This window comes from Panthera pardus, unplaced genomic scaffold (genome assembly GCF_024362965.1).
Source record: "Panthera pardus isolate Hobbes unplaced genomic scaffold, ASM2436296v1 HiC_scaffold_21, whole genome shotgun sequence".
Taxonomy (NCBI): domain Eukaryota; kingdom Metazoa; phylum Chordata; class Mammalia; order Carnivora; family Felidae; genus Panthera; species Panthera pardus.
In genome coordinates this window covers 68,229,261-68,256,911 of record NW_026526777.1, presented here as the reverse complement: position 1 = coordinate 68,256,911, position 27,651 = coordinate 68,229,261, and the positions used below count along the sequence as shown (strand labels likewise).

General features: G+C 60.4%; 1 protein-coding gene across 2 annotated transcripts; it reads left to right on the top strand.

The window, feature by feature from the left end:
* Nucleotides 1-116: 116 nt before the first annotated feature.
* On the top strand, nt 117-27,105 carry EPHX1 (epoxide hydrolase 1). Of its 2 annotated transcripts, none has more exons than XM_053909452.1 (9): nt 117-249; nt 12,277-12,464; nt 14,221-14,401; nt 20,435-20,662; nt 21,134-21,263; nt 21,674-21,873; nt 23,115-23,223; nt 26,275-26,391; nt 26,836-27,105. In XM_053909452.1, exons 2-9 carry the CDS (start codon nt 12,282-12,284, stop codon nt 27,035-27,037), a joined length of 1,350 nt encoding a protein of 449 aa, XP_053765427.1. In that variant the 5' UTR covers nt 117-249; nt 12,277-12,281; the 3' UTR covers nt 27,038-27,105. The 2 variants fall into 2 exon arrangements, with proteins under 2 accessions (XP_053765427.1, XP_053765428.1); XM_053909453.1 differs by lacking the exon at nt 117-249 and adding an exon at nt 1,900-2,109.
* The last annotated feature ends 546 nt before the right edge of the window (nt 27,106-27,651 follow it).

The following is a 27,651-nucleotide window of genomic DNA, read 5'->3' as shown; positions in this document are numbered from 1 at the left end:
CCGAGACAGCCGGCCGAGGGGCCGCACTCGGACGCGCCTCTGCGCGTTCAGGTGCGCGGCGGCGCGCAGGTGACGCGCCCTTCCCGGGTCGCCCGGGTAACCCGGCCGGGTCGTCCCCAGGCCGTGGGCCCCGCCCCCGGCCGCCCCTCGGGGCCGAGCCTGGGCGGGATCAGCGCGGGGGCGCCCGGTGCGGCGGAGCCACAGTCCCAGCGAGCGCGCGCCGGAGCCCGGGGCCTGGAGCCGACGACCGTAAGGGGCGCGGGCTGGGGGGCGGACGCGTCGGGGGGCGACTGGGGGCGCGCGCTGGGAGGACGGGTGTCGGGGCGCGGTCCCGGGGGGAAGAGTGGGTGTGGGGGCGCGGTTCCGCGGGGGGCGGGCTCGGGGTGGGGGGGGCAGTGTGACTTACTCTCGCTTCGGGGACCCGCGTCTGCACCCGACGGAGGGCCTGGCGCGCCCATGCCTGCCCCCTCCGTGCCCCCGGGGCTGAAGGGGCGCGGCGCCCCCCCCCCCCCCCCCCCGCCCCGCACTCTCTCCCGAGAGTTCTGCTAACAGGGTGCGTCGCGCCCCGCGGTGAAAAGCACGTGTTTGTCTCTGGACCCCTAAACCCTGCTCGGATCTTGAGTTTGGAAGGCGCTTTCTTGCCTTCGCTGTCCGCCGCCCCCGCCCCCGGGGGGAAAGGGGTGCCTACAGCCACCTGAGGGGACCCGGGCCTGGGACCCAGTTCGCCGTGTGGCCCTGAGTTGCACCCGCCCCTTTCTGAAGCCTAGGCGAGGCGACGGGATCGTGGGGGCAGCGGCTCTAGCAGTGGTCAGTCTTGAAAGCAGTTTGACTTTTTTCTCCACCTGCTCCCTCCCACCCCCCACCCCCCACCCCCACCCCCACCCCCACCCCCACCCCATAAGCCTCGGGGTCCGCAAAGCCTGAATGTGCCCTGTGCCCGCGTGGACAGACACCCCTCCCCCTTTTTAGACTTCCCTCTGCCTGCCCGGGCAGCACCCCGGCTGGGGGGCGAGGAGGCCTGTGCATTCGGGGTCCCTGCTGTCCGTTCAGCGCCTTTGCTCGGATTTGTGAGCTCTGGTGGGAAATTGCTGAGGACACTGGCAAACGCTGTTTCTGTGCCCCTCCGCGGCATCGCCGAGAGCAACCGTTCTCAGGAGGCCTCGGGGGCTCCAGAAAGTAACACTGGCCTCTGCCCCGATGGCTGGAGGTTGTTGCCTGAGCGAGTAGGGGCTGGAGGGCAGAGCCCCACTGGGCCTGGCTTAGTAAGAAGTTCTGGGATTGTTTGGCATGTATCCCAAACGTCCGCACTTGGAGGGCCATGTGAGGACACTCTTGTTTCCCTGAGCAAGCGTGGACTGTGCTCAGGGGTGCCTTCTGCCCTGGGCGGGGGGCTCAGCAGGGAACGTGGACTCACTGGGCTCCCAGGTTTGCTGGGGAGAGGTGGACGATAAAATAAACTTGTAAAATGTAGAGTACGTGTGCCGTCGGGTGTAGAGCCCTGGAAGAGGGAAGGGGGGTGTCCGATGAAAGGGATGCCTCGTCTGAGAGATGGTGGTTGAATGACCCCGAGGAGTTGGGAGTGGCCGGTTGCCGTCGGGGATGACAGTGCACCGGGCTGAGGGAAGAGCAGGAGCAAAGGCCCTGTGGCAGGAGCAGTCCTGGCATGGATGAGCTTTAGGTCTGTTTGCTGCGTGCGGGCCTGGCTGCCAGCAGTGTCCTTTGGTGTGAATGACCTCTTGCATAAACTGAACCAGCTTGAGAGCGAGAGGACTCAGAACTTCTGAACCTATGCTGCCTCTCCCCGACCCCCCAGTTCCAGGAACGGGAGGAGCTCCACGGCCAGTAACTGCTCAGCAGGGCGGCCGAGGTGCTCCGACCCACGTGCTCCCCTGTGCCTTAGGCACTCTGGCCAGACCGGCCTCGGGGAGCGGGGTGCCTGCCGGAAGTGACCGAATGCCCTTGGGCAGGGGGGGCCTTTCGAGAAGGAGCACTGGCCATTGCAGGAAGCAGAGCACCTCCCCCAGGAGCCTCCCGCTCACGTCCGGGCACCAGCTGGAGCTCGCAGGGAGCCCCCGCCGTTGATCTGAGAGCCCAGCTTGCACAGGCTTGGTAATCGCTCACCCGACAGCTTTGACTTCCCTCCCGGGCTCCCGGCCCAGGCCCAGGCCCCACTTCTCCACCCTTGAGCGGATGACACAGAGCTGGGCTTAGGGGAGAAGCGAGGGCCGGGGGCGCCCGGCCGGCTCAGTCCGTAGAGCGTGTGAGTGTTGATCTCGGTCGGGGCCGTGAGTTGGAGCCCCAAGTTGGGTGTGGAGGTTACTTACAAATAAAATCTTAAAAATAAATGAACGAGGGAGATCTAAGCGTGAGCGGGTTGCCACCGCCGAGGGAGGAGCCCAGAACATACCCACCCGGGGCTGGGTGTGCAGAAAGAGCAGGTGCGTGTTGGTTCGGGGGGGCCCCCCTGGATCGCATGCCCAAAACCCAGCTCTGCAAGGGCCCTAGAGCCCATCACTAGTGATTGGAGGGAACGCAGCGATGTGGACAGAGAACTGGTGTGGAGAGAAGAGCGGGGTCATGCACTGGCCGGGCCGAGACGTCCCCTGCCCGGGCCTGGTCCGGGGATGCAGGAGGACGGGCCGAGACGTCCCCTGCCCGGGCCTGGTCCGGGGATGCAGGAGGACGGGCCGAGACGTTCCCTGCCCGGGTCTGGTCCGGGGACGCAGGAGGCCGGGCCAATCTATCTGCAAGGCTCCTCGTGGCTCCAGTGGGTGGTGACTGTGTGGTTAAGTCCAAACTGATCATCAGGGAAGGAAATTTGTAGGCGGGGTGCGGTCGGTTCAGATGGGGCCAGGGTGGGCTTGAAGCCCGTGCCAGGCCCGCTGAGGGCAGCTTCAAGGACAGTGAGGGCTCCGGCCCCAGGGTGCGGGGCAAACCCTGGGACAGAGGGCAGGGACTTCAGATCGACACAGAAGTGTCACTGCCCAGCCCGGCGGGCCTCCTGGGGACAGCGGGGGACTGCCGGTGGGTGTTCTTGGCCTGGGCCTGGCCCTTTAGGAGCAGACACTCCCGGGTGCCATGGGGACAAGGTGGGGTGCAGCAGGGAGAAGGCCTCCCCCCGCACAGATCCCCCAGAGCACCCAGCCACCCGCTGCCCTGAGGAGGGAGAAGTGGTTGGTGCTCCAGGAAATCCTCCCTGGCGCCCGTGAGAGGACCTTGCAATCCCATCCCTGCTTACATAACGTAACACAGCTGAGCCAGCCAAGTTCAAACTGGTGTTTTTGCTTCTGCTGAGGTGTGTTTACCTTGCCAAGGGAGGTCCTAGTTCATCGTTTCTTGACTCCTGAAGGCCTGGCCGACGCCCCTCCCCCCAGCGGGGCTCACAGACCTGAAGTGGCCCCCCCCATCGTCCGTGTCCAGCGGCTGGGGACACTGTCCCGCTGCAGCTAAGCCTCCCCCTCTGAGGCCTCGCTGGAGGTGCTTGCATTTCGGGAACAAAAGGGCTCTTCTGTCTGAGGAGCTCAGAGATGTTCCAGAAGATTCCATAGGAGGAACAAGAGGTCAGGTCAGGAACAGGGGTTTCTGCTGCCTTTGGGGAGGCCGGGTAAACTGTGTTCAGGGGTCTTCTTGGGGCTTCTGAGCCGGTGGGCTCAAGAGAACGGCTTTGCCCGAGCTTCGTTTTTGTGTCTCTTTAAAACAGAAGGAACCAGCCCTCACTTGTCGGGGTTAGTGGGTGTTCGAAGAGCCTTCCCTCCCAGGGCTTCTCCCCGCTTCCTCGCAGAAGGCCGTGGTGCCCAGACGGACCGTCCCCGCCAGGGGCCCACGGGCGGCCTTCAGCTGGCTGTGTCCTGCCCCCGGAGCTCGGGAGGGCGCAGGAAACCGGTGACCAGGAACAGGAGGCCCGGGTGGGCCTGTGCCTTCCCTGAGGGCCACCACCCCGGGCAGCGGGGACTTGGCTTTTCCCTAGGGGACGGGGGCCCTTGGCCTCACTGAGTGGTGATCCTCCCACGTGTTCCCCTTCTTGTCGGGACTGGACAGACGGGGCCTTCTGGAAAGTAAGAGAAGTGCTTTGGTTCCGGGGCCAGGATCAGTCCGGTCAGTGACCAGCACAGCTCAGGGAAGTCTGAGTCTCTTACCAGGTTTTTGGGGGGTTGGGGGAGGGGGGCAAACAGATGTACTTTCCGGCTTTCCAGGTTTTTTTTTTTGCCTGTGGGAGGACCTGCTTGCTAGGCCACATTGTCTCCGCAGGAGCTGACGGGCCCTGCCACCAGGTGCGGGAGGTTGACCTCGTCCCCCTCACCCGGCTCCGGTCCCCGCCCTCCCACAGAGGCAGGGCTGTTTTGTCCACCAGGACCTTCGATGGAGTTCCAGAAGTCGTTTTTGGCTTCTGCGACTTTTATTCCTTTTTGCTGCCCAGACTTTGCCGCAAGCAAACTAACCCCAGGCCCAGAACATTCCCAGACACCGGACCCCGGGCCCGAGGGGCCGCCCTACGGGAAGCACAGAGGCCCTTTCGCTGCCGTCCAGGAACGGGAAGGCAGCTTAGGTTCCTCAGCCAGGGCCCAGCCAGCAGTGCTCTCTGGTTACACAGCCCTGAGGAGGCGTCCTGGGCCCGGAGCACATTGGTCAAGGGCTGGCTGAGCTGGGGGGCGAGGGCGGCAGAGTGAGGTCAGCGCTGGGAAGGAGATCCGGGGTGCTCGGCCGGGCGCCACCTGGCCCGCTACCTTTATCCTCGGGAATCGGAGTCTTTTCTCTGCTCAGAGATGCCAAGTGCCGAAACCCCACGGAGCACAGCGCTCTTTCCTCGAGGCGGCGAGCTGTGGTCCGCTCGGGCTCCTTCTCTTGTCATTTAAAACCGATGGAAAACTGAGCCAGGAGACAGAACAGGGTCTCAAGTGACTCCCTGGGCGCGAGCCCCCAAGCCCCTCCTCGCATCATTCAGCTTCAGGCCTGCGTGGAAGGCTGCGTAGACGAGCCTGGGGAGGGCTCGACTCGGGCCGGCCGAGTCCCCCAAGAGGTGCCGGGGGCCTCTAGCCCAGCCGGGTGGCCTCCCTCCTCCCACCGAGGCCCCTGCAGCAGGTGCTGGGCGTCCCTCGCTTTCTGCCTTCCGCCACCCTGGGCTTTGGGGCTCATGTTCCCCGGGTCCCGCCTGCTCTTTCCTCTACAGAGACCACCAAGCTTCCTGTCGTGGTCCCAGCAGCACATGTCTTCAGGGAAGGTTCCCTCGGCCTCCGCCCCCTCTCACCCACCTGTCGCGTTCTCGGGATTTAAGTGCAAAAGTGAATGCCCAGGGCGCCCGGGGGGCTCAGTCGGTTGGGCGTCCGACTTCCGCTCAGGTCATGATCTCATGGGTCGTGGGTTCGAGCCCCGCGTCAGGCTCCGTGCTGACAGCTGGGAGCCCGGAGCCTGCTTCGGATGCTGTGTCTCCTTCTCCCTCTGCCTCTCCCCTGCTGGCACTCTCTCTCTCAAAACTAAATATTAAAAAAAAAAAAAAAAAACCTTTTTTAGCGAGTGCCCGTGTGGGGGCACCACCCCTTGACCGAGGTAAGTCCTTGACTCCCCAGCTCAGCAAGGCTGGACAAGTGGGGCCACCAGCCTGAAGTCATGTGGCTGCCGAGTGGCAGGAGCACAATTGGAGGCCAGAGGTTGGTGCCTAAACACCGGCCGGCTGACCCCTGGCTCCCTGGACGCCCCTGTAACACCAGCAACACAAGTCCTGTCTGTCTGTCTGTCCACTCAGGCGCAATTGGAGAGTCGGGTTGGGGGGCGAGGGGTCTGCCGGAGCGTCCCCTCCAAGGCAGCTGTATGTCCCTTCACTGCGGCCCAGAGCAGGCCCCCCCCCCCCCACCAGGAAGCCTGCACCACCCCCACCCCCACCCCCACCCTGTTTTTACTTCTCTATTATTCTGCTTTGTGGTTGCCTGCAAACTGCATTTTCCCTTCCCTAGGGGCTTGGCTCTGGGCTGTTCTTTCTCCCAGGGCTTGGCTCCCGGCCTGGAGGAGGTAAACAAGGCCCTTGTCGTGGGCAGGGGTGCAGGGCCCATCCCGCCTCGCCCATCTTGAGTCCCCGTCCTCGTCTGGCCACTGGGGTTCCAGGGAATAGGCTGTGGGGGCAGAGGGGGCGCGGTCCGGACGTCCTCTCCCCCTCCTCTCTCCCCTCTTCCCCCCATCCCTCCCCCTCCCCCCCTCCCCAGGCTTTCCCGCTCTGTCTGGGCCAGCTGCCACCAGACCCAACAGCGAGCAGGGATGGCGTCGGGGAGCCCCTGGGAGCCGTGCGTTGGCGGCAGGAGGGCGGGAGGCTCCCTGCTCCGCCGCCTTGGCAGGCCCGCCCTGGCTCCGACGGGAAACCATCTGCTTTTCCCTTTCCGCTGGATGTTCCTTTGCCTTCCTCCAGAGAGGTGTGGGGAAGGCGGCGCGGGGCCCGGGGAGGCACACACACCCCTGCGCCCCACTTTCTGTCTGGCTCGCCTCCCCCGTTCTCGCCCTGCCCCGCAGTGTGCTGTCCAGACAGACCTCCCCCAGAAGGAGCCGAGGCCCTCGCTCCCATGTGAGTCTGAGTCACTGGCAGGAGGGCAGAGGCCTCCTGTGCCCAGAGCTGGGCCCTCCCGGCCTCTTTTGTCGAAGAAGAGCCCTGGATGCCCGCCCCCCACCCCGGCCAGTACAGGTGCGCTCAGAGCTGGGCTTAGCTGGTCTGAGGGTTCTCGCACCTGCCTGGGTGTGAGGCCGGGGGAGGGGCGGGGGTCTTTGAGGACAGGCTGGCAGGACTCCCCACTAGTGTTCAGCAAGGTCCAGATTCTGAGCCTCATCTTCTGGATCCCAAATCCTGGTATCTGCCCGCCACCGGGCACCCTGGCTCTCCAGTCTTCCTTCAGGGGGAATTTGCCAGAACACCACCTCCCACCTACTCAGCCTTCTCCCTGCATCCCACGGCCCGTGTCTCAGAATAGTCTAAGAAGTAGATGATATATATAACTCCTCAAGGAGAATTCAGCCATCTTTCTGGGCACGAGCTCTGGAAATTTTCAACATTGTCAGTGAAAAATTTTTTATTTTGATTTATTTTTTGACGTTTATTTATTTTGAGAGAGAGCGCGGGCAGGTGCGGATGTGTGGCCAGGGGAGAGGCAGAGAGAGAGGGAGACAGAGAATCCCAAGCAGCCCCCGCGCCGTCAGCACAGAGGACGCGGGGATCGAACTCACGAACCGCAACATCGTGACCTGAGCTGAGATGAAGAGTTGAGACGCTCAAGCCACTGAGCCACCCAGGCACCCCTCGAAGAATTTTTAAATTCATTCTTTCAGCAGAGATTTTCTGAGCATCCAATACGTGCCAGGTGCCGGGGACCAGCGGGGAGCCAGAGAAGACATGGCCTCTACCCTCGGGGAGCTTACTTCCGGGGTGCGGTGGGAGGGTGGGGGCGATATTGCCGCAGGACCTTGAACAGATGTGACCGTGACTCGAGCTAGGGGTGGGAGGCGCACAGAGCTGAACTAGGTCACGGGAGGCTGCCCGGAGGAGGGACGCTGCATTTGAAATCTGAAGGATGAGCAGGGGTTCAGGAGCTGAGGGGAGAGGGTGCTCCCCCACCGCAGGAGGGCGAGGAGGGGAGGGGTGGGCGGGTCAGAGAGCACAGGCCCTGAAGGGTTAACCAAGCATCTGGCTGTTTCAAGGACAGCAGGAAGCTGTCCCGGGGTTTACACCAGGGATGTGCACGATCAGGTTTGTATCTGCAGAAAGTCACTCTGGCCACAGGGCACGCTGGGGGCGGGACAGGGAGGCAGAGCACGTGTGAGGGGACAGGACAGGGCCTTTGCTCTGCTCCAGGGGAGGCGGCCGTGCAGGTGGATTGAGATCGACTTTGGAACTTGCCGATTGATTGGCTCCACGGGGGGTGGAACGAAGGAGGGGGTTTCAAAGACGTCGCCTGGGCTCTTGGCTTGCCATTCGGGGGGTGGGTAGTGCCCGCGACAGCGAGGGAACCCCGAAGGAGACAAATTCAGGGGCCCAAGGTCACGGTGCGATCGCAGATGCGCGAGGAGGGGATGTTGAGATGCTCACGAGCAGGGGAGGCGGCAGGGGGCTGCTGGGGTCTTGGTGGGAAACACACACCTGTCTGTCTGTGCAGGGGTGACGGCGGGAGCCACGTTCGCGGAAAGGGTGGCCCCATTCGCACACAGGTTCTCTGGCGCCCCAGCCAGCTTCGTTGTTGACCCACTGGTTTCCGGAGGCCTGTGGGTTTCCAGATCGTCCTTTTTACCCCCCGATGGGTCGCTAGAAAGTCACCCAGCAGGATCCCAGCCACAGCGGCTCAATTGGTCTTGTGTGGAGAGGGCGTCTGACGCACTGTGGAAGTGGGGCCGCAGGAAGGCCGTCGCCCTTCTGGTCTTTCCCCTTTAAAAAATAAAATTAAAAAAAAAAAACCATAAAATAATCCCTCTGCCGAAGGGGCACAGGTTCGTTCTGTGACTCAGTCACAGCGCATTTCATCCCCAACCGGTGGCCAGTCTTACCCTTCTACCGAGAGAACAGGGAGACACCAGCTGCGGAGGCCACATTGTATGCAAACAGAGGTCAAGGTTCCGCAGAGAGAGGCCCCCTCCCTGCCCCCAGGGCTGGGGCGGGCGGGGCAGGGGCCACTGGTGTTTTGCATTCTGACACCTGTCAGGAAGTTGATTCTCACTTAGAGAAGCAGCCTGGGGGGCTCAGTGGGTGGAGCCTGCAACTCTGGATCCCAGGGTTGTGAGGTCGAGCCCCACGTTGGTTACTTAAAAATAAAATCTGTAAGAACCGAAAGGACAATTTTGAAGGCTGAGCATTTGTTGTTGAGAGTTTGTCCACGGGGAACTGGATATATTATTTCCCCGCCCTGACTTTTTTCAGTTAGTGAGGATGATGTTAAGGTTTATATAATAGAAAACTCAAAGCAGCGGTGGCTCAAACAATGTAGAAATGTGTTTCCCTGTCACCCAAAGGAAGTTTAGGAGTAAGTCGTCCCGCGGTTAGCAGGAACCCATTTTCCATCATTGTCCTGGTGAAAAACCTCATGGCCCCAAATGGCTACCAGAGTCCAGGCATCACACCTGTGCCCCAGGAAGCGTGAAGGGGGAAGGGCAAAAGGTACGTGCTTCCCAGCCGAGTCCAGGCTCTTTCCAGTCTTCCACACACGGGCAGGATCCATGCACCGTTGTGCACGTTGTGCACTGCACAATCTTAGAGGATGCCACGCACGTCATCCTCTAGACGTATGTAGATCTACGTACAAGTGCTTTCTGGCAGATGGCAATGAGGCATCCTATGACAAAAGCAGCAGATTAGGTTAATTTTCTGGCAGCGTTTTGAAGAATGGGGTCTTTTCCTAATTCACACGGAGGTACTGTCTGGGCCACGAGCGGGGAGGAGGGGGGGCTCCGCCCCAAATACACTTACAGCTCTTTGTCAGCACCTAATCGCCCCTTCAAATCCTCAGCTCGATGCTAAGCTGCAGGGAGCACCAGGAAATGCAGTGTTTAGCTGAGCTTTGCCAACAACAACAACGATTCCCTCCATTCGATTCCATCGCGAGGAAGGAAGGGGCGAATTTAGCCGCCAGGCTCAGCCACCCCGTGTCTCAACCCGAGGGCGCGTTTGGGGAGCCGGGGTTAGGGTGCCGAGTTTTGAGGAACTTGCCCAGGCCCCCTTTTTCTCACACAGCCATGCCGTGCTCCCCTCCCCAAGTGCCCGTCCTCGCCTCGCTCCGGAGTCTTGGCTTGTAATTTACAGGAGGGCCATCCGAATGGCAAACCCGATTTCTGAGTTAAAACTCCCGGCTTCATCATGCAAAAGGAACCGCGTACAAAGGAGGTGAGGTAGAGACCCGTCTCGGCCGGTGCAGGTAGAAATGGAAAGAGTGCGCCCCGGAGGTCCCAAGTGTCCACACCTGCGCGGAACCCGGATGTAGATCCCAGAGGCTCCTTGCTTACACGGCGCACTGTCTCTCGGCCTCGTAAATCCCTGTTTATCCTTAAAACTCCGCTCCCCGCTCATCCGTGCAGCCTTTGTGGCCGACTTAACCACTGCTGCGTTTGCACGCTTCTCCTCGTCTGTGTAGACGGCTGTCATCACTTGTTCATCTGTCTGCCTGTCCTACCAGAGCATGAGCTCCTGCGGCACAGGGCTGTGACCCACCTCCTGTGCCTGCAAAGGGCCGGGCTCACGGTCACAGCCACGCGGTGACCGCCGAACCCGCCCGTGGTCCCACGAGCCAGTTTGCGTTTCCCCTCCCGGGGCCCCGATCCGAATCTCTTACCTGAAAAGAACGAGTGACTTCTGGTGCCTTCCAGACCGCATTCAACTTACAAGAGTTGACTTCGGCTTTTAGGACCAAGCCTCAAATGAGGTGTACATACGGTTTTGAAGCTTGTATTTTTGCCCCGAGCCTAACAGAAACACCGCCTTCGGTGAAACTCCGAGGCCGACGTTCCGTTTACCGGCGACGGGAAGCACCTGCCTGGCTTGACCTCCTGCGTTTAGAGCCGTTACCTTGCGGGAGTCAGGCTCCGAACCCTCAGATCTCGCGGAGTAAAGAGTCAGAACCCGGGCGGGGCGGGGGGCTGCAGTCAAGGGCCGGCGTGCAGGCTCGGGAGGCCCGTGACCACGGCCACCCCAGGCTCCCCACGGGGTGTCCCCGCGGCGGTGACCCCGTGCACCCCTGAGTTGTGTCCCGCACCTGCCCGAGCCTGGCTCCTCGGGTGTCTCTGGCCCAGGCGACACACGGGCCTGTGCCCCCTGCACACTGTCATCGCGGTGAGTGCCGGGCCGGGCCCCACCACCAGAGGAAACTCCACGCTGCCGTCTCGTGGCCCTGACAGTGGCCTTCCTTTAGGAACGGTCTGCGGGACGTGCCGTTTTGTGTCTGGCCCGTTCGGTGCGGACCGTTGGGGGCCCCCCTGCGTGGACGGATGGCGTCGGGGACGTTTCTAGGTGTGGGGCTCCCCACCTACAGCTGCTCGGTGTGGCGCACCCTCGGGCACCTTCGGGCTGGGTCTGCGCCTCGGGGCGAATCGCGGAGTCCTCGCGTTTGTGAATGTCGAGTTCTAGTAGATTCCGCCAGTGCTCCGGAGAGGTGGTGGGGAAGTCTGCTGCTAGATGTTGACTTCTCCTAGCTTCTCTCTAGGAGTGACCGCCACTACGGTTCCGACGGTGCCCTCCACGTGCCCTCGCCTCCTTAAAGGGAAAGGTCTCACTTGAGTCTCCTGGTGGCAGGGCTGAGGCCTCCCCAGCCTCCCCGCCTCCCCGCGTCAAGCTGGGGTGATGGCCGCACTGCCTGTCATACACAAAAAATCACCAGATCGAACACTCTAAGTGGGCGAATTATATGGCCCGTGAATTATGCCTCGATAGAGCTGTTTTAAAAAAAAAGCTGAGGGCTCCTGGGGGGCTCAGTGGGTTAAGGGTCCGCTCAGGGCATGATCTCAAGGGCGTGGAGCCTCCTTTAAAAAAATACAACTGGGGGGCGCCTGGGTGGCTCAGTCGGTTAGGCGTCCGACTTCAGCTCAGGTCACGATCTCGCGGTCTGTGAGTTCGAGCCCCGCGTCAGGCTCTGGGCTGATGGCTCAGAGCCTGGAGCCTGCTTCCGATTCTGTGTCTCCCTCTCTCTCTGCCCCTCCCCCGTTCATGCTCTGTGTCTCTCTGTCTCAAAAATAAATAAAAACATTAAATAAATAAATAAATAAATAAATAAATAAAAATAAAAAAAATAAAAAAATACAGCTGAGCCGCGTGGCCGTGTTCGGGCCCCCAACGCTCCCTGGGCCCAAACCGGGTGCGCCCGGCCCCTGATGGGCACCCTGGGGACAGGCCCCTCCCAGAGACAGCCAGGGGCGGAGCCTCAGGAGCCCAGCATTCCTGGGGGGTGGGGGCGCGCGCGCGCGCGCCGCGCGCGACACACACACACACACACACACACACACACACACACACACGAGGGTGGAGAGAAGCTTCCAGAAGCGTGGAGCAGAAGGCCCCTTAGAAAAGCAAGAGGCCTCAGAAGTGCAGCCCCAGCATCCAGGGCCGCGAGAGGCCACCCTGTGTTGGTATTTTCCCAATTCGGTGGATGAATGTCACAGCTCTTGTCTTTTTCCTGCTGGTTTCTGTTTCTTCCACGTGCTCAGACTCTTCTTTCACAAGTTCCCGCAGTCGGGGGCTGGGTGGGAGGGAGGGTGGGGGTCAGGGTCTCGGCCGGGGGGTGGGGGTGGGGGGGGGGTCTCTGCACTGACGGGCCCTCCTCGCTCCTGCAGGAATCATGTGGCTGGAGATTCTCCTCGCCTCAGTGCTGGCCTTTGTCGTCTACTGGTTTGTTTCCCGGGACAAGGAGGAAACGCTGCCACTAGAAGATGGGTGGTGGGGCCCCGGGGCGAGGCCCACGGCCCCAGAGGACGAGAGCATCCGCCCTTTCAAGGTGGAGACGTCAGACGAGGAGATCAAGGTGAGGCCCCTTCCCCAGGCGGGGCTGAGCCGAGGGGAGGGCGGGGACGCCTGGCTGTGTTCCCCGGGGGGGCTGGGAGTGGGGTGCCCTCCGCTGTTCTCACACCGGCCAGGGGCAGATCCTACAGAGACGTGCCCAGCCCGCCCCGTGCCCACCCCGTCCCCCTCTGCCCACCCGCCCCTCTGCTTCTCCCTCCCCTGCCCAGAGCCCAGCAGCACCAGGTGGGCAGGGGGTGCCAGCTGGCCCTGGGCGCGAGCATCACGGGTCACAGACAGCAGCTGCTCTCCCTCCTCCGCTCCCTCCTGCCACCCTGGGGGTGAGTTTAGGCAGAGAAAGCGAGCAGGTTGTCATCAGGGCCTGGGCGGGGGTCCTGAGTGAGACGCAGGGCCGTGGTGACATCAGATGCTGGGCCGGCATTGGTAACGCGCCTGCTCTGTGACAGCTGTTCGAGGCCCCATTCAGTCCCCGTAGGAGGCAGGACCGTCGTTCCCTCTGCAGGTGCAGGAATTGAAGCTTTTTACCCAAGGTGACCGAGGGATGAGCAGGATTTGAACCCAGGTCCCTCAGCTCCAGAGCCCAGCCCCCACCCTGCACGCTGGAGTCAGCTGGGACGTGACCAGGGGGGTGTGCTGCCGTGGGAGCTGGGCCAGGAGGGTGACCCGGACGTCCCGTCCCGTTCTGAGCTCGTCGGAGCACGTGTGCGTGCAGGCACGGGCTGGGTGCTCGGAGAAGAGAGGGGCCCTCTCTCCAATAGCTCCTAGTCCCGTGGCTGAGAAAGGAAGGTGCACAGAGAAAAGGTAGCTGAGAGATGAGCAGGGGGTACGTGCTTTCACAAGTGCCCAAGTCGTGAGATTTCCGAGGAGGAAAAGAGTACAGAGCAGAAACTGGGCTGCACCCAAGAGAAACCAGGCTGAGGATAACGCCTTTTGTGGGTTCCTAGACTTGGAGTCTAAAACGTCCGGAATCTGGGAGCCCGGGGTGCTATGGAGGACACCGAGGGGGCCCGGGCTGGTCCCCTGGCCTCGCCCGCTAGGCTCGCGCCTTCCTTCTCTCCCGGTCTGTCATTTTATCCCAGCCGAGTTACGGCGTATCGTTCAGTGCTGTGTACCCGCGTCCGCAAACCACAGCCCTGGGACAGATCTGTCTGCCCCCCCCGGGTTATACAGCCCCCGTGTTAAGAATAGCCTTTACATCTTTAAAATGGCTGAGGACATAACAAGAATAATGTCTCGTGACCCGTGAGAACCACCTGGCCTTCAGACGTCAGTGTCTGCGAATAAAGTTTTACGGGAACACAGCCGTGTGCATTGGTCCGCGCGGTGTCTGTGGCTGCGTCCACGCTGCAAGGACAGAGTGGGCCAGCTGCAGCTGGAAAGGGCCTAGAACGTTCATAGTGCCTGGCCTCTTACAAAAAAGTGTGGCGGTCCCCGCCAGAGGTCAGCCTAGGTCCGTTAAAGATGCATGTAGCGGTGATGCACTTAAAAACAAAGAGGAGATATACGGGTGACGTCGAGGGTGAAGGACACAGCTTCGGGAACAGCTGCGGTCATGGGAAACGAGGTGCCTTCTGGGGAAAGCGGACGACCCCGAGGGCACCTGTGGCGGACCCGGGGGACCTCACCCTCCCCGAGGGACTTGGCTTCGCCTCCCCTGTCATAGTATCTGGCCGCTGCGGGTCTGCTCGCCTTCTGGAAACAAACCTTCTGTGCTCTGCCCCACCCACCCCTCTCTCCCTGGGTCCTGCATTTCGCTCCAGGACTTACACCGCAGGATCGACGGGACCCGTTTAACCCCACCTTTGGAGGACAGCCGCTTCCATTATGGCTTCAACTCCAACTACCTGAAGAAGATCCTCTCCTACTGGCGGAATGAATTTGACTGGGGGAAGCAGGTGGAGATGCTCAACAGGTACCCTCACTTCAAGACCAGGATCGAAGGTATGTTCCCCAGACGCCAGCGGGAGAGGGGTGTGCGTCTCAGGAGCGGCCTTGTAGCTGCCGGAGGGGCCCCGGACCCAACTTAGGATCCAATTACTGGTCCTTGGGGTGTATTTACGGGCTGACCTCACTGGGGCAAAAAGGATGCAGAGTCCCCACGAATCCAGTGGGCTTTAGAGCGAGGCAGGAAGACACGTCAGTAATTTGAAAGCCAGAGATACGCAGAATCTGGTCCGCCGCTCCTTGAGGGTTTGGAGTCCGTGACGCCGTGACTGCTCAAGGGCGCTCGGTCCGGCGGTCAAGGTCCTGAGAACGATTGCCCTCCCTGTCTGCGGCTCGAGACCTGGCGTCCTGCCGCTGTGGGACGCCGCTGTCCCTCGGCATCACCTGGGAGGTCCCTTCCCGCCCAAAACTGTCTTGGCAAGGTGACCTCAAGATCATTTGGGGTGAGGGAATAGTTTCCTGGGCGGAAAAGCATTTTCTCCCAGTTCTGCTGAGAAGTAACTGACGCCCGTCACCGGGTAAGTGTGAGGTGTGGGGCATGATGGTTTGATTGACATCTGCTGTGAAGTGATCTCCTGGGTGGGGGGAGAGGGGGTGTGGGGGGGGTTCAGCTCACATCCAGCTTCTCCTGCAGAGACGATACAAGGAGAGAACAAATTCCTCTCCCCGTGTTGAGCTCTCAGGACTTACTCTGAACCTCCCTACATACCCACAGCAGCGCCAGCTCCCGTCACCAGGCTGGATGGACGCCCCCAGGGCTCACCTCGACCTGGGGTGTGCACCTTCTGACCCCTCCCTCCGGCTCCCCCGCCCCCAACCCTCCTCTTGTCTCTTTTTTCTACGATTTCGGCTTTCGTTTCGTTTTAGATCCCACATATAAATGAGATCACGCGGTATTTGTCTTTTTTCTGTCTCTGTCGTATTTCACTTAGCTCAGTGCCTTCAAGGTCCACCCATGTTGTCATAAATGGTAAGGCTTCCTTGGGGCGCCTGGGTGGCTCAGTCGGTTGGGCGTCCGACTTCAGCTCAGGTCACGATCTCACAGTCCGTGGGTTTGAGCCCCGCGTCGGGCTCTGTGCTGACAGCTCGGAGCCTGGAGCCTGTTTCGGATTCTGTGTCTCCCTCTTTCTCTGACCCTCCCCTGTTCATGCTCTGTCTCTGTCTCAAAAATAAATAAATGTTAAAAAAAAATTAAAAAAAAATAAAAATAAAAATAAATAAATGGTAAGGCTTCCTCATTTTTTTTTTTAACTTTATTTATTTATTTTATTTGCTTGAGAGGGAGAGAGAAAATCCCAAGTAGGCTCCATGCTGTCAGCACAGAGCCTGACTCAGGGCTCGAACTCATGAAACTCAAGGTCAGGACCTGAACCTGAAATCAAGAGTCAGACACTAACTCGCTGAGCCACCCAGGCGCCCCCAAGGCTTCTTCGTTTTTAAAGGCTGAATAGTATTCCATTTATATTTAGAGAGAGAGACCACAACTTCGTTATCTATTCATCTACTGATGGATACTTAGGTGGCTTCCTTGTCTCGACTACCGTAAATAACGCTGCAGTGAACGAGGGTGCATCATCATCATCATCATCATCATCATCATTTTTAGAGAGAGAGGGAACCTGCGAGTGAGGGAGAGGGGCAAAGGAGGAGAGAGAGAATCTCATGCAGACGCCATGCTCAGTGCAGAGCCCAACCCGGGGCTTGATCCCACGACCCTGGGATCGTGACCTGAGCCAAAATCGAGAGTCGAAATCTCAACTGACTGAGCGCCACCCAGGTGCCCCCGTTATCTTTTTATATATATTCCCAGAAACGGAATTAGTGGACCATATTTCACTTTTCAGTTTTTGAGGGATCTCCATCCTGTTTTCTAGAATGGCTACACCAGTTTGCATTCCCACCAGCCAGCAGTGCACGAGGGTTCCCCTTTCTCCACATCCTCACCAACACTTGGTATCTCTTTTTGTCTTTAAAAAAAAAGCTTATTTATTTATTTTGAGAGAGAGCAGGGGTGCCCCTTTTTTGATCATGGCCATTCGACAGGTGTGAAGTGGTATCTCAATGTGGTTTTAATTTGCATTTCCCTGCTGATGAGTGATGGTGAGCATCTTTCCATGTGTCTGTTGGTTGTTGTCTGTCTTCTTTGGAGAAATGTCTATTCAGGTTCTTTGCCCATTGTTTTAATTGAGTTATTTGTTTTTCTACTATTGAGTTGTTAGGAGTTCTTTATGTACATTGGATACTAATCCCTTATCAAATGCATGGTCTGCAGTTAGTTTCTCCCGTTCCCCAGATGGCCTTTTCGCTTTGTTGATGGTTTTCTTTGCTGTGCAGAAGCCTTTTAGTTGGATGTAGCCTCCAAGAAACTATCATCAAGACCCACGTCAGAGAGCTCTGTGTCTGTTTCCTTCTGGAAGTTTCATGGTTTCAGGTCTTACATTTAAGTCTTTGATCCATTTTCAAGTTCATCTTTGTGAGTGGTGTGAGGTAGGGGTCCAGTCTCATTATTTTCCATCTGACCATCCAATTATCTCAGCGCCATTTACTGAAGAGACTGTCTCCTCTCCATCGAGTGTTCTTGGCTCCCTTGTCAAAGCTTAGTTGACTGCATATGCCCAGGTTTATTGTGATTCTGTTCCGTTCATCTGTTGGAAACACTTATTTTAACCCCAGAACGATTGATTGATTAATTGATTGATTGATTTAGAATGCTTATTTACTTATGTTGAGAGAAGGAGAGAGCAAGCAGGGGAGGGACAGAGAGAGAGGAAGAGAGAGAATCCCAAGCAGGCTCCACACTCAGTGGGAAGCCTGACATGGAGCTCTAACCCATGAACCGTGAGATCACGACCTGAGCCAAAATCAAGAGTCAGACACTCAGTTGACTGAGCCCCCCAGGCGCTTCTTGGAACAATTTCAAATTTACAGAAAAATAGTGAGGACGGTACGGAAAGTTCCCCTGTACCCACTCCCAGTTTCCCCTTACTGTTAACCTTAGTCTGGTACATTTGTTACAAGGAATGAACCAGTACTGATATGTTAATACCTTCACTAAAGTCCATACTTTATTCAGATTCCCTTAGTGTTAAAAACATCTTTACTTTTTAAAAAAATTTTTATGTTAATTTATTTTTGGTGGGGAGGGGCAGAGAGAGAGGGAGACACAGAATCCGAAGCAGGCTCCAGGCTCCGGGCTGTCCGCACAGAGCCCGGCGCGGGGCTCGAACTCATGGACCGCGAGATCATAACCTGAGCCGAAGTCAGATGCTCAACCGACTGAGCCACCCAGGTGCCTCAAAACCATCTTTATTTTTAAAATTCTATGGTTGTGGGGCACCTGGGTGGCTCAGTCGGTTGGGCGTCCAGCTTCGGCTCAGGTCATGATCTCACGGTCTGTGGGTTCGAGCCCCGCGTCGGGCTCTGTGCTGACATCTCAGAGCCTGGAGCCTGCTTCGGATTCTGCGTCTCCCTCTCTCTCTGCCCCTCCCCGCTCATGCTCTGTCCCTCTGTCTCTCAAAAATAAATAAACATTAAAAAATAATAATAGGGGCGCCTGGGTGGCTCAGTCGGTTAAGCGTCCGACTTCAGCTCAGGTCACGATCTCGCGGTCTGTGAGTTCGAGCCCCGCGTCGGGCTCTGGGCTGATGGCTCGGAGCCTGGAGCCTGCTTCCGGTTCTGTGTCTCCCTCTCTCCCTGCCCCTCCCCCGTTCATGCTCTGTCTCTCTCTGTCTTAAAAATAAATAAACGTTAAAAAAAAAATTTTTTTTTTAAATAATAATAATAATAAAATAAAGACTGAACAACACAGTGTCCACAGACAATGGGATATGGCTCAGATTTCCTCAGTCTTCACCTAATGTTGTATTTCTTTCCCGGGACCCCATCCCGGACACCCCATTACGCTTTGTTTCCATGTCTCCCTAGGCTCCTCTGGACTGTGACAGTGCAGACTTTTTACAAAAGGCTCACAGATCCTAACTTGCCTTGAGCCAAAATAGAACCCTACGTACATTCTATTTTGGAACGTGGTTTTCCACTTGACAACACATCCCGGGGTCCTTCCGCGTTGCTGAATGCACTCCTATTCGGGGGCGCCTGGGTGGCTCAGTCGGTTAAGCGGCCCACTTCGGCTCAGGTCACGATCTCGCGGTCCGTGAGTTCGAGCCCCGCGTCGGGCTCTGTGCTGACAGCTCAGAGCCTGGAGCCTGTTTCGGATTCTATGTCTCCCTCTCTCTGACCCTCCCCCGTTCATGCTCTGTCTCTCTCTGTCTCAAAAATAAATAAACGTTTAAAAAAAAAATTTTTTTTTTAAATAAAAAAAAATGAATGCACTCCTATTCATAGGAGACCTTACCTCCTTTGGAACATACTGCACGGCGTGCGGTTATTTCGAATTCAGATTGTCACCTTTTCATCTGAGTGTAAAGTTAGGGAACACCCACTCATTCGCGCCCGTGCTGGCGTGCGCACGGCGGTCCTTGGAAGCCGTCCCCCGGGAGGGGACTGGTGGCTGGGGGAAGGGCCGAGGCCAAGGCTGACTGTTCACTGTTCCCTTGTATCCTTTTTGAATTTTAAATATTTGAATTTTATTTTCTTGCTTTTTATGTTTATTTTAGTTTTGAGAGAGACAGAGCACGAGCAGGGGAGGGACAAAGAGAGAGGGAGACCCAGAATCCAAAGCAGGCTCCAGGCTCCGATCTGTCAGCACAGAGCCGGACGTGGGGCTCGAGCCCACAGACGGCAAGATCATGACCTGAGCCGAAGTCGGACGCTTAACTGACTGAGCCGCCCCAGCGCCCCTAAATGTTTGAATTTTAAAAGCGAAGGGGTGCCTGGGCGGCTCAGTGGGTTGAGTGTTCAACTCTAGGTCACGATCTCACGGTTTGTGGGTTCGAGGCCCGATTCGGGCTCTGTGCTGACGACGCAGAGCCTGTCTCTCCCCTGCTCACACGTGCTATCTCTCAAAAATAAATAAATGAACTTTAAAAAAAAAAAAAATGAAGACAGACGTTAAAAATCAAAGAGGAAGCCCTCCTTGTTTCCCGGCAGGTCTGTGGAGCCCCAGGCACCCCAGACCCAGGCTGCGGGCTCAGAACCCGGGAGCAGAGCTGGGCCCGGGCCTGGTGGGTGGCGAGGGGCCTGGAGGGGGGTGTCCTGGCCCAGCGCCCGCCGGGACAGAGGCTGGAGGTGAAGGGACAAGGGCCCTGAACCTCGGCCTCCCTGTGATCAGCAATGCCGTTGTCTCTGGAGGCCCTGCCTCACCCCCCGAGGGAGGCCCAGGCCTCCTTGCAGAACAGGGAAGCCGGCACAGAGGCTGGAGCCCGGGGGTAGGGGCAGAGAGGACCCCAGAAAGTTCGGGGCGTGAGGGTCGAGGACGGCAGGCAATGGAGAGGAGGGAGGCCCTCTGGGACCACCCGGGCCGGGGAGCCAGGGGAAGACTCTCGAAGGCTCGCTGGGCCCGGGCCAGGCCACCAGCGCGGGGACGAAGCTGGCGGCACCCGGGTGCAGCCACAGCAGGCCGCTGTCCGGACGACTCAGTGTTTCGTGCTGTGACGTCCTGGGGAACCCCGAGGTGGTCCCGGGGTCAGGCGGTTTCCGGGAAGGGAACAGCCCTTTAATAGCTCTCGCCTCTGGGTTTTTAAACATCCAGGCACCCCTTAACTTTTTTTTTTAAGTTCATTTATTCATTTTGAGAAAGAAAGAGTGTGAGCAGGAGAGGGGCAGAGAGAGGGAGACACATAGAGATGACTTACAAAAATAAAATCTTGGGGCGCCTGGGTGGCTCAGTCGGTTGAGCGTCCGACTTCAGCTCAGGTCATGATCTCGCGGTCCGTGAGTTCGAGCCCCGTGTCGGGCTCTGTGCTGACGGCTCAGAGCCTGGAGCCTGTTTCGGATTCTGTGTCTCCCTCCCTCCCTGCCCCTCCCAGGCTCGCACGCTGTCTCTGCCTCTCAAAAATAAATAAACATTAAAAAAATAAAGAAAGACAATATCTCCGATGCCTGCCGGCCTGACTGTGCTCGTCTCCCCAGGGCTGGACATCCACTTCGTCCATGTGAAGCCGCCCCAGCTGCCGCCCGGCCGCACCCCCAAGCCCCTGCTGATGGTACACGGCTGGCCCGGCTCCTTCTACGAGTTTTATAAGATCATCCCCCTCCTGACTGACCCCGCGAACCACGGCCTGAGCGAGGAGCACGTGTTCGAAGTCATCTGCCCTTCCATTCCTGGCTACGCCTTCTCGGAGGCAGCCTCCAAAAAGGGTATGGGGGCTGCGGGGGGCGGTGTGGACCAGGCCTGCCCGCCAGGCGGGCAGCCAGCACACCCTCTCAGGCTCTGAGGCGGGCGAGGAGCGGTGGTGACCGACGCTGGCCCCGGGGCCCCGACTCCCGTGCCCTCGGGAGCTCCCCGCATCTGGGCCCCGGGCTGTCCCGGGCCAGCGAGGCTGACCGAGCCCCACAGGAGCACACTGGTGGCTGGCCTGAGCCCATCGCGCCCTCGCTGCTTGGCTGTCCCCTCGCTGTCCCTCCCTGCCACGCGGACGCCAGGCTCGCTCCCTGCGGGGCACTGGCCGCGGCCTCGCCACCACCGTTGGGCCCCGGGACGCCTCCTCCCCTCCTGTGAGCTGCTGTCACCCTAGCGGGGGGCGAGAGGGGTGTGAGGAATTTCACAGGAGCCCAAGAGGACCCCACAAGTGACTTCCTGTGACTCTGTTCTCCTTCCCTCCCAACCAGGCTTGAATTCAGTGGCCACCGCCAGGATCTTTTACAAACTGATGCTGCGGCTGGGCTTCCGGGAGTTCTACATTCAGGGCGGGGACTGGGGGGCCCTGATCTGCACCCACATGGCCCAGATGGTGCCCAGGTGAGTGTGCGTGTGCACAGCCCCCGCGAGGTCACTGTGTGCACGGGGGCGGCGGGATCTGCCTGCGGGGGGCCACCGGGCGGGGTGTCTGTGGGCCCAGGGGGAGAGGACGGAGGGGCCCCTGTCACCCAGCCGCGCCCAGAGCTCTTTGGTGTGGATCCTCTCCGTTCGGTATCACACGGGGTTGGTGACGCTGGGCCAGGTGCCCAGACAGAGAGGGACAGATAGAGGAGGGGAACGTCAGAGTGGACCCTTCTGGTGGCCTGAGCCCTGGGAGAAGCCAGAACTTTCTGGAAACTCTGTATTTCCCCCTCCCCAACGCCTCCCTCCTCCTGCCGGCCTCCCCCCACCCTTGCCCTGGCCCTGGCCCTGACGCCAGCCTCACCGGGGCCCGCTCTCTGCCCTCACAGCCATGTGAAAGGCCTGCACTTGAACATGGCTTTCATTTTAAATGGCTGCATCCTGACCCTCTTCCTGGTTCGGCATTGCGCGAGGCTCCTCGGTTTCACCCAGAGGGATATGGAGCTGATGTTGCCCTTCAAGATTTTCTACAGACCGCTGCGGGAGAGCGGCTACATGCACATCCAGAGCACCAAGCCCGACACCGTGGGTGAGCCGGCGCTCGGGACACGGCGGCCAGGGCGGGGGTCACGCCCCTTCCATCCAGCCGGGCGCTGTGGGGGGGGGGGGGGTGGGGGGGGAGCTCACCCGCCCCAGAAGCCGCGCTCCAGGGGTGCACACCTCCTGGGAGGGACCTGAGCTCTTTCTTAGGCTGCGTGTCTCCGCTGAGGTCATTTGAGGTCAATTGTCCCAGACGACAGCTTGAGCTGAATGCCGTGTGCACTGGCTTTGACCCCTGACCCCTGGACTCTACGAGCCTGAACGGAGCAGGAAGCCTGGGGGCCCGGCAGCCCCAGGACCGTGGGGGGTGGAGGGGGTCGTGTCCATTTGTAACAGATCCCCTATTTTGGACGTTTAGGCTGCTTCTTACTTTTCACTGATCAGAGCGTATAAACCAAAAGCCCCACCTTTTCTTTTTAAATGTTTATTTATCGTGAGAAAGAGTGAGCAGGGGAAGGGCAGAGAGAGGGGGAGACAGATTCCTAAGCAGGCTCTGCACCATCAAGCACACAGCCTGATGTGGGGCTTGAACCCGCAAACCACGAGATCATGACCTGAGAAGTCAAGTCGGACGCTTAACTGACTGAGCCACCCAGGCGCCCCAACCCCACCTTTTTTTTTTTTTTTTTTTTTTTTAGTTAGTTTATTCATTTATTTTAATGTTTATTTTTGAGAGGGGAGGGGGAGAGAGCGAATCCCAAGCCGGCTCTGTGGTGTTCGCACAGAGCCTGAGGCGGGGCTCAAACTCACAAACCCTGAGATCATGACCCGGGCTAAGATCAAGAGTCTGACGCTTGACCAGCTGAGCCACCCAGGCGCCCCCGGGTCTATTTATGTATGCAGGTAATCTCTACACCCAAAAGGGGCTCCAGCTCGCGACCCCGAAATCCAGAGTCGCACCCTCCACCAAATGAGCCGACTGGGTGCCTCTGAGACCCCACCTTTTAAAAAACAGCATTCATACAGATCTCGCTTGTGGACCTCCCCGAACACAGGACGCTGCCCGCGTAGTGGGTGGGCTCCCAAGAAGCCGTGAGGGTGTCCCCCTTTTACTCAGATCAGGATTCCAAGGCCAAGGGTTAAGTAGACGGGGTGCAGAGCACCCCAAGAGTTGGGGCAGAGCCGTGCTCCGACCTGGGCGCCGCCCGGTGGGGCCCGCAGCACCCCGTGTCCTGACGGCCAGCTCGCGGGTCCCGGGCCTGTGTCACTCCCCGCCTCTCCCCTCGCCAGGCTGCGCTCTGAACGACTCTCCCGCGGGCCTGGCTGCCTACATCCTGGAGAAGTTTTCGACCTGGACCGATTCCGAGTTCCAACAGCTGGAGGACGGGGGCCTGGAGAGGTGAGCCCCCCACCCCCGCCCCGCCAGCCGTGGGCCCGCGTCCCGGCAGCCAGCGTCCCTCCGGCCGACGGCCAGCACCTTCCACTCACTGCCGGATGCTCCTCAGACCCTCACCTCGGTGAACGCGGCGCCAGGTCCTCCGGATGAGGAAGCGGACAGAGGTCCGGCGACTGGCTCCGGGCCTCGCCGCGGAGGGGTCAAGACCAGGGTCTAGCCCTTGAGAACGTCCATGCTCCATTTGCTAAATAGCACCCCCGCCCCCCGGGATCAGGGGGTCCAGAGGGCAGCGATCACCCGGGGTCCCCCCGCTCTGAACCCAGGAGAGCCCGGCATCGTGGCCACCTGACCGTGTGCCCCGGGGAAGGCAACCCTGGACGCTGCCTCAGAAAGACTGGGGAAGCTTCAGAGGCTGCAGCCTCTGCTACCCGGCCAGCCCTGACCCGGCTTCTGCAGCATCCATCCCTGTCTTCGTTACTTAGGGGGCACGCAGAGCGCCGGACTCCGTGCCGGTGTGGGAGCAGAGGGAGAGGGGGCTGGCTCCCTCCTCGGGCGCGGGGACCGTGTCTAGGCCATGCCGGGCACGCAATCGACTAGTCTGTAGTGGACAGATGAGCTCTGAGAGACCGTCCAGAGAAAGGAGGCTTTGCCTTGTCTGAGGGGCGGGGCGGAAATGACTGGGAGAATCTACTGGATTTGGGCTTTGAGGGATGAGTAGGAGTTTGCCGGCGGACAGGGTGGAAGAAGGGAATTTAGGCGCAGAGAAAACACCAGGTGCTCCTGGAAAGGCTGGCTCGGCAGAGGCCAGGGCAGAGGGCAGGGACGCAGGGGCCGGGCCATGAACCCGTGCACAGCCCTCACCTTGGGATCTGTTCCCCACCCCACATTGGAGAGGACCCCGGGGGGATGGGCCTCCACCAGGAGCTCCTAGGCAGGGCTGGCCCTGTTCCTTGCCCAACAGTACCTGCAGCCAGGTGAGGGTCCCCACCAGACCGCCCCCCCCCCCCCGGGCTGACCACCCACTGTAGCTGCTGCCTGGCCCCCGGGGGCACCAGAGCCTGGAGCAGGGGCAGGCACCATCAGCTCTGTGTTCTAGAGAGATCACTGACTACGGTAGGCCGGAGACGGGTGTGGTGGTAGTTTCCAAGCCGGGACCGGAGCCGAGGGAATACGGGAGCCCTTAGCCACCTCGCTGAAAGCCCAGGTCACAGGGTTTGAGAGCCGATTTTAACCATTCTGTTCCCATCGACCGCTCTCCATTTGGAGGTTCCCTCGTCTCTGTTCCCGCTCCGGGCCGCTGTTGCTGGAGACTAAGAATGTGGAAACGAAGATGCCTGATGAACGTGTTCATCATTCTGGAGAAGCCTCTTTTCTCCCAAATCCTTCGTATTTTCACATTGTTAATGCTCTCCCTTCCCCCGTCACTATCTCAAGCTGCACCGGTGGGGAGCAGGGCAGGGGTGAATCGTGGTGCGGAGGACAAAAGCATATTTGGCCGACGGCCTCCCAAGAGCCGACACAAACAAGTAAATTCGGCAAATTGGCTTCGGTTCGTCAAAGTCACTGCCCTGGAGGCGGAGAGCTGGGCAGGCGCAGTGACGCTGCGGGGCCTCCCCCCGCGAGGGGGGCAGGCAGGGCGTCGTGGGGTCGGTGTGAGGGAGGTGGCAGGGGGGGCGGAGGAGGGGTGCCTCGAAGTACGCATGTGCGCGTGCACTTGCGTCCGTGAGCGTGTGTCCGAGAGGGGCTGGGCACAGAGCACACTTCTGTCCCGGACGTGCTGGGTGCCAGGTGCCCACTGGGGAACGGGACTGACATCTGAGCCTGGGGAGGGGTCCAATGGGAGGAAATGACCCTCTCTGTGCTCCGGGAAATTAGCAGTTGGCATCAGTGCAGGTGGGGCAGCATCGGGGGGTGCTGGGGGGACCCCTGGCTTACTGGCTGCTTACTGGGAGGGGGACGGAGGGAGGTCTGGGAAGACAGAACATAGTGAGAAGGGCGAGTGTGGATGGAGAGTTGCAGCGTCGGGGGGGGGGGGGGGTGCCGAGGCATGGGGGAGGGGTGGGGCAGGGGAGGGGAGGCAGAAGGCAGGCCCGGGTGGCATCGGACGGCAGACCGTGGGCAGGGGAGGGAGACTTGGAGGCGGATGGAGGGATCGGGCCCCCCGACAAGGAAGCTTAGATCTCCTAAGCCCCCAGGACTGGAATGGAGCAGGGAAGGCCCGAGGGGAGCTCTGTGCAGACTTGGGTTCCCTCAGGGAGGCTGGCGGGGTGGGGGCTGTGGGTGGCACGTGGCCATCGGGACGCACCGAGGGTTGGGACCCGTCCCCAGAGCTGGAGTCCCCTGGGGTCTGCGGACCAGCAGGTGGGTCTGGGTGGCCGAGGGCACTGGCAGGGCATTGTGGGAATGAGAGGGGACAGGGTGGGAAGCTGGCGGGTCTGTGCGCAGTGGATGTGGGGTTTCTAGGGTCAAGAGGACCAAATGACTCTTTCCTCCCCAAGGGTGGAGCCCCGCAGCCTGGGTGGGGTCCCCCTGCTCAGCAGTCCCAGCCTGAGTGTGTGTGTGTTGAGGGGGGTGGGGGTCTGCACAGGGCCCCATGACTCCTAGGGTGACTCACTTGGCGGGAAGCTTGTGGGTAATGCCAGGCGCGTCCAGGGGCTCCAAACGCTGCCTGGAAACCCCATCCTGCCCAGGCCCTGGCAGGGGCGAGCCCACCTGGGGATGGTCCACGAGGGCCAGAGGTGGGCAGCCACCTCCGGGCACCCGGTGGTGACCAGCCCAAAGCCCCTGGGTTTGGTTGTCCTCACCTGCTGTTTCCTGCCCAGGTGGGACCGCTCTGGGGGTGGTCAGGGGTGCGGGCGGCCGTGAGGGCCAGCGGAACCTGCCTCATGCACGGTCCGCATGCCGCGTCACCTGCCATCACAGTGGCTGGTGACCCTGGGCGGAACCTGCCTGTGCCCCGGTCGCAGTGATGTCTGAGGGGGGAAAGCAGGCGGGCCCGGAGGCTGCCCTCTGGTGCACCCGGGGCTCAGCGGCCGTCTGGTTCTGCTTCCGCAGAAAGTTCTCCCTGGATGACCTGCTGACCAACGTCATGCTCTACTGGACAACTGGCGCCATCACCTCCTCCCAGCGCTTCTACAAGGAGAACAGGGGGCAGCTCTTCAAGCAGGATCGGTAAGCCTGGCCCAGCCCAGAGGCCTCCAGGGCAGGGAGCCGCAAGACAAGCCGGCCTTGAACCCGAGGGCAGACGCCCAGCGTGAGAACGAATTTGTGGGCAGGCCGGAGGTGCTGGGAGAAATCTTGCGCGTCTAGAGTTAGCTCAGGAAGGGAACGCGGGGCCGGCCCGCTGTGCCACCCCTGCTTCCGGGGCCCCTTGGACCTTCACACGGAGACCCTCAGGTGGCAGCGGAGGGACAGGGGACACCCGTCCCACCTGGCCCTGTTCCCCAGCCTGGCCAGCCCTTCCAGAAAGGCCCTGGGTGGGTTGGAGTTGAGGGCGCGGTCACAACCCTGGCTCTGACCTCCTGTCCCCTCCGCCCCGTCCCTGAGCCCCCGCTGTGGGGACAGAAGGGGACCAGGATGCGACGTCGCCTCTCAGGGGATCTCTGTCCCTTCCAGGGTCAAGGTGTCGGTGCCCACCGGCCTGGCCGCCTTCCCGTGTGAGCTGATGCACGTACCGGAGAGGTGGGTGAAGGGCAAGTACCCGAGGCTCGTGTCCTACTCCTACATGCCCCGCGGGGGCCACTTTGCCGCCCTCGAGGAGCCGGAGCTGCTGGCCCAGGACATCCGCAAGTTCGTGGGGCTGGTTGAGCTGCCCTGATGCCATGGGGGTGGCCCCCGGGGCCGAGTCTCCCTCCCCGTCAGCCAGCCCCTCCCAGTGCGGCCCCCCATCCCCCGCCCCGGCTTCTCTTGGCGAAGGTGTATCCCCACCCCTGCCCCCTCCCCTGCCCGTCCTGGGCCCCAAGCGCGCTGCACGCACCCTCCCACACGCAGGTGGATGCCGATAAATGATTTTAGTCCTCAGAGCAGCTGGAACCAGGTGACCTCTGCTTGTCCCGGCCCCACATGGGGTCCCCTCCCAGGAGAGCTGGCAGGCATACGGTCTGGGCTGGGGAAGGAGGCCCCACTCGACCCCTCCCCCCCCCCACAGGGTGTCCTGGGCACCTAGAACACCCAGCAGGACCTGAGGCTGGGCGGTGCAGGGGTGGGGTCTCAGGAGGCCTGGGCCACGCCCTGCCCCTGCAGGATGGAGCCCCACCCCTACCCCCTTCCCTGAAGGATGGAGCCCACCCCCCCAGCCCCACCCCACCCCTGCCGGATGGAGCCCCAGCCCCAGCCTCACCCCTGCAGGATGGAGCCACCCCCCGCCCCCACCCACCTACCCCGTGCACAAGGGCCCCCCTGGGCCTCTGGCGCCCCCTGATAGCAGTGGGA

Coding starts and splice junctions, on each gene's coding strand:
- EPHX1 (XM_053909452.1), top strand. CDS start 12,282: ATGTGGCTGGAGATTCTCCTCGCCTCAGTGCTGGCCTTTGTCGTCTAC. Junction 14,402..20,434: donor CTTCAAGACCAGGATCGAAG/GTATGTTCCCCA, acceptor TCGTCTCCCCAG/GGCTGGACATCCACTTCGTC. Junction 21,874..23,114: donor CACCAAGCCCGACACCGTGG/GTGAGCCGGCGC, acceptor TCCCCTCGCCAG/GCTGCGCTCTGAACGACTCT.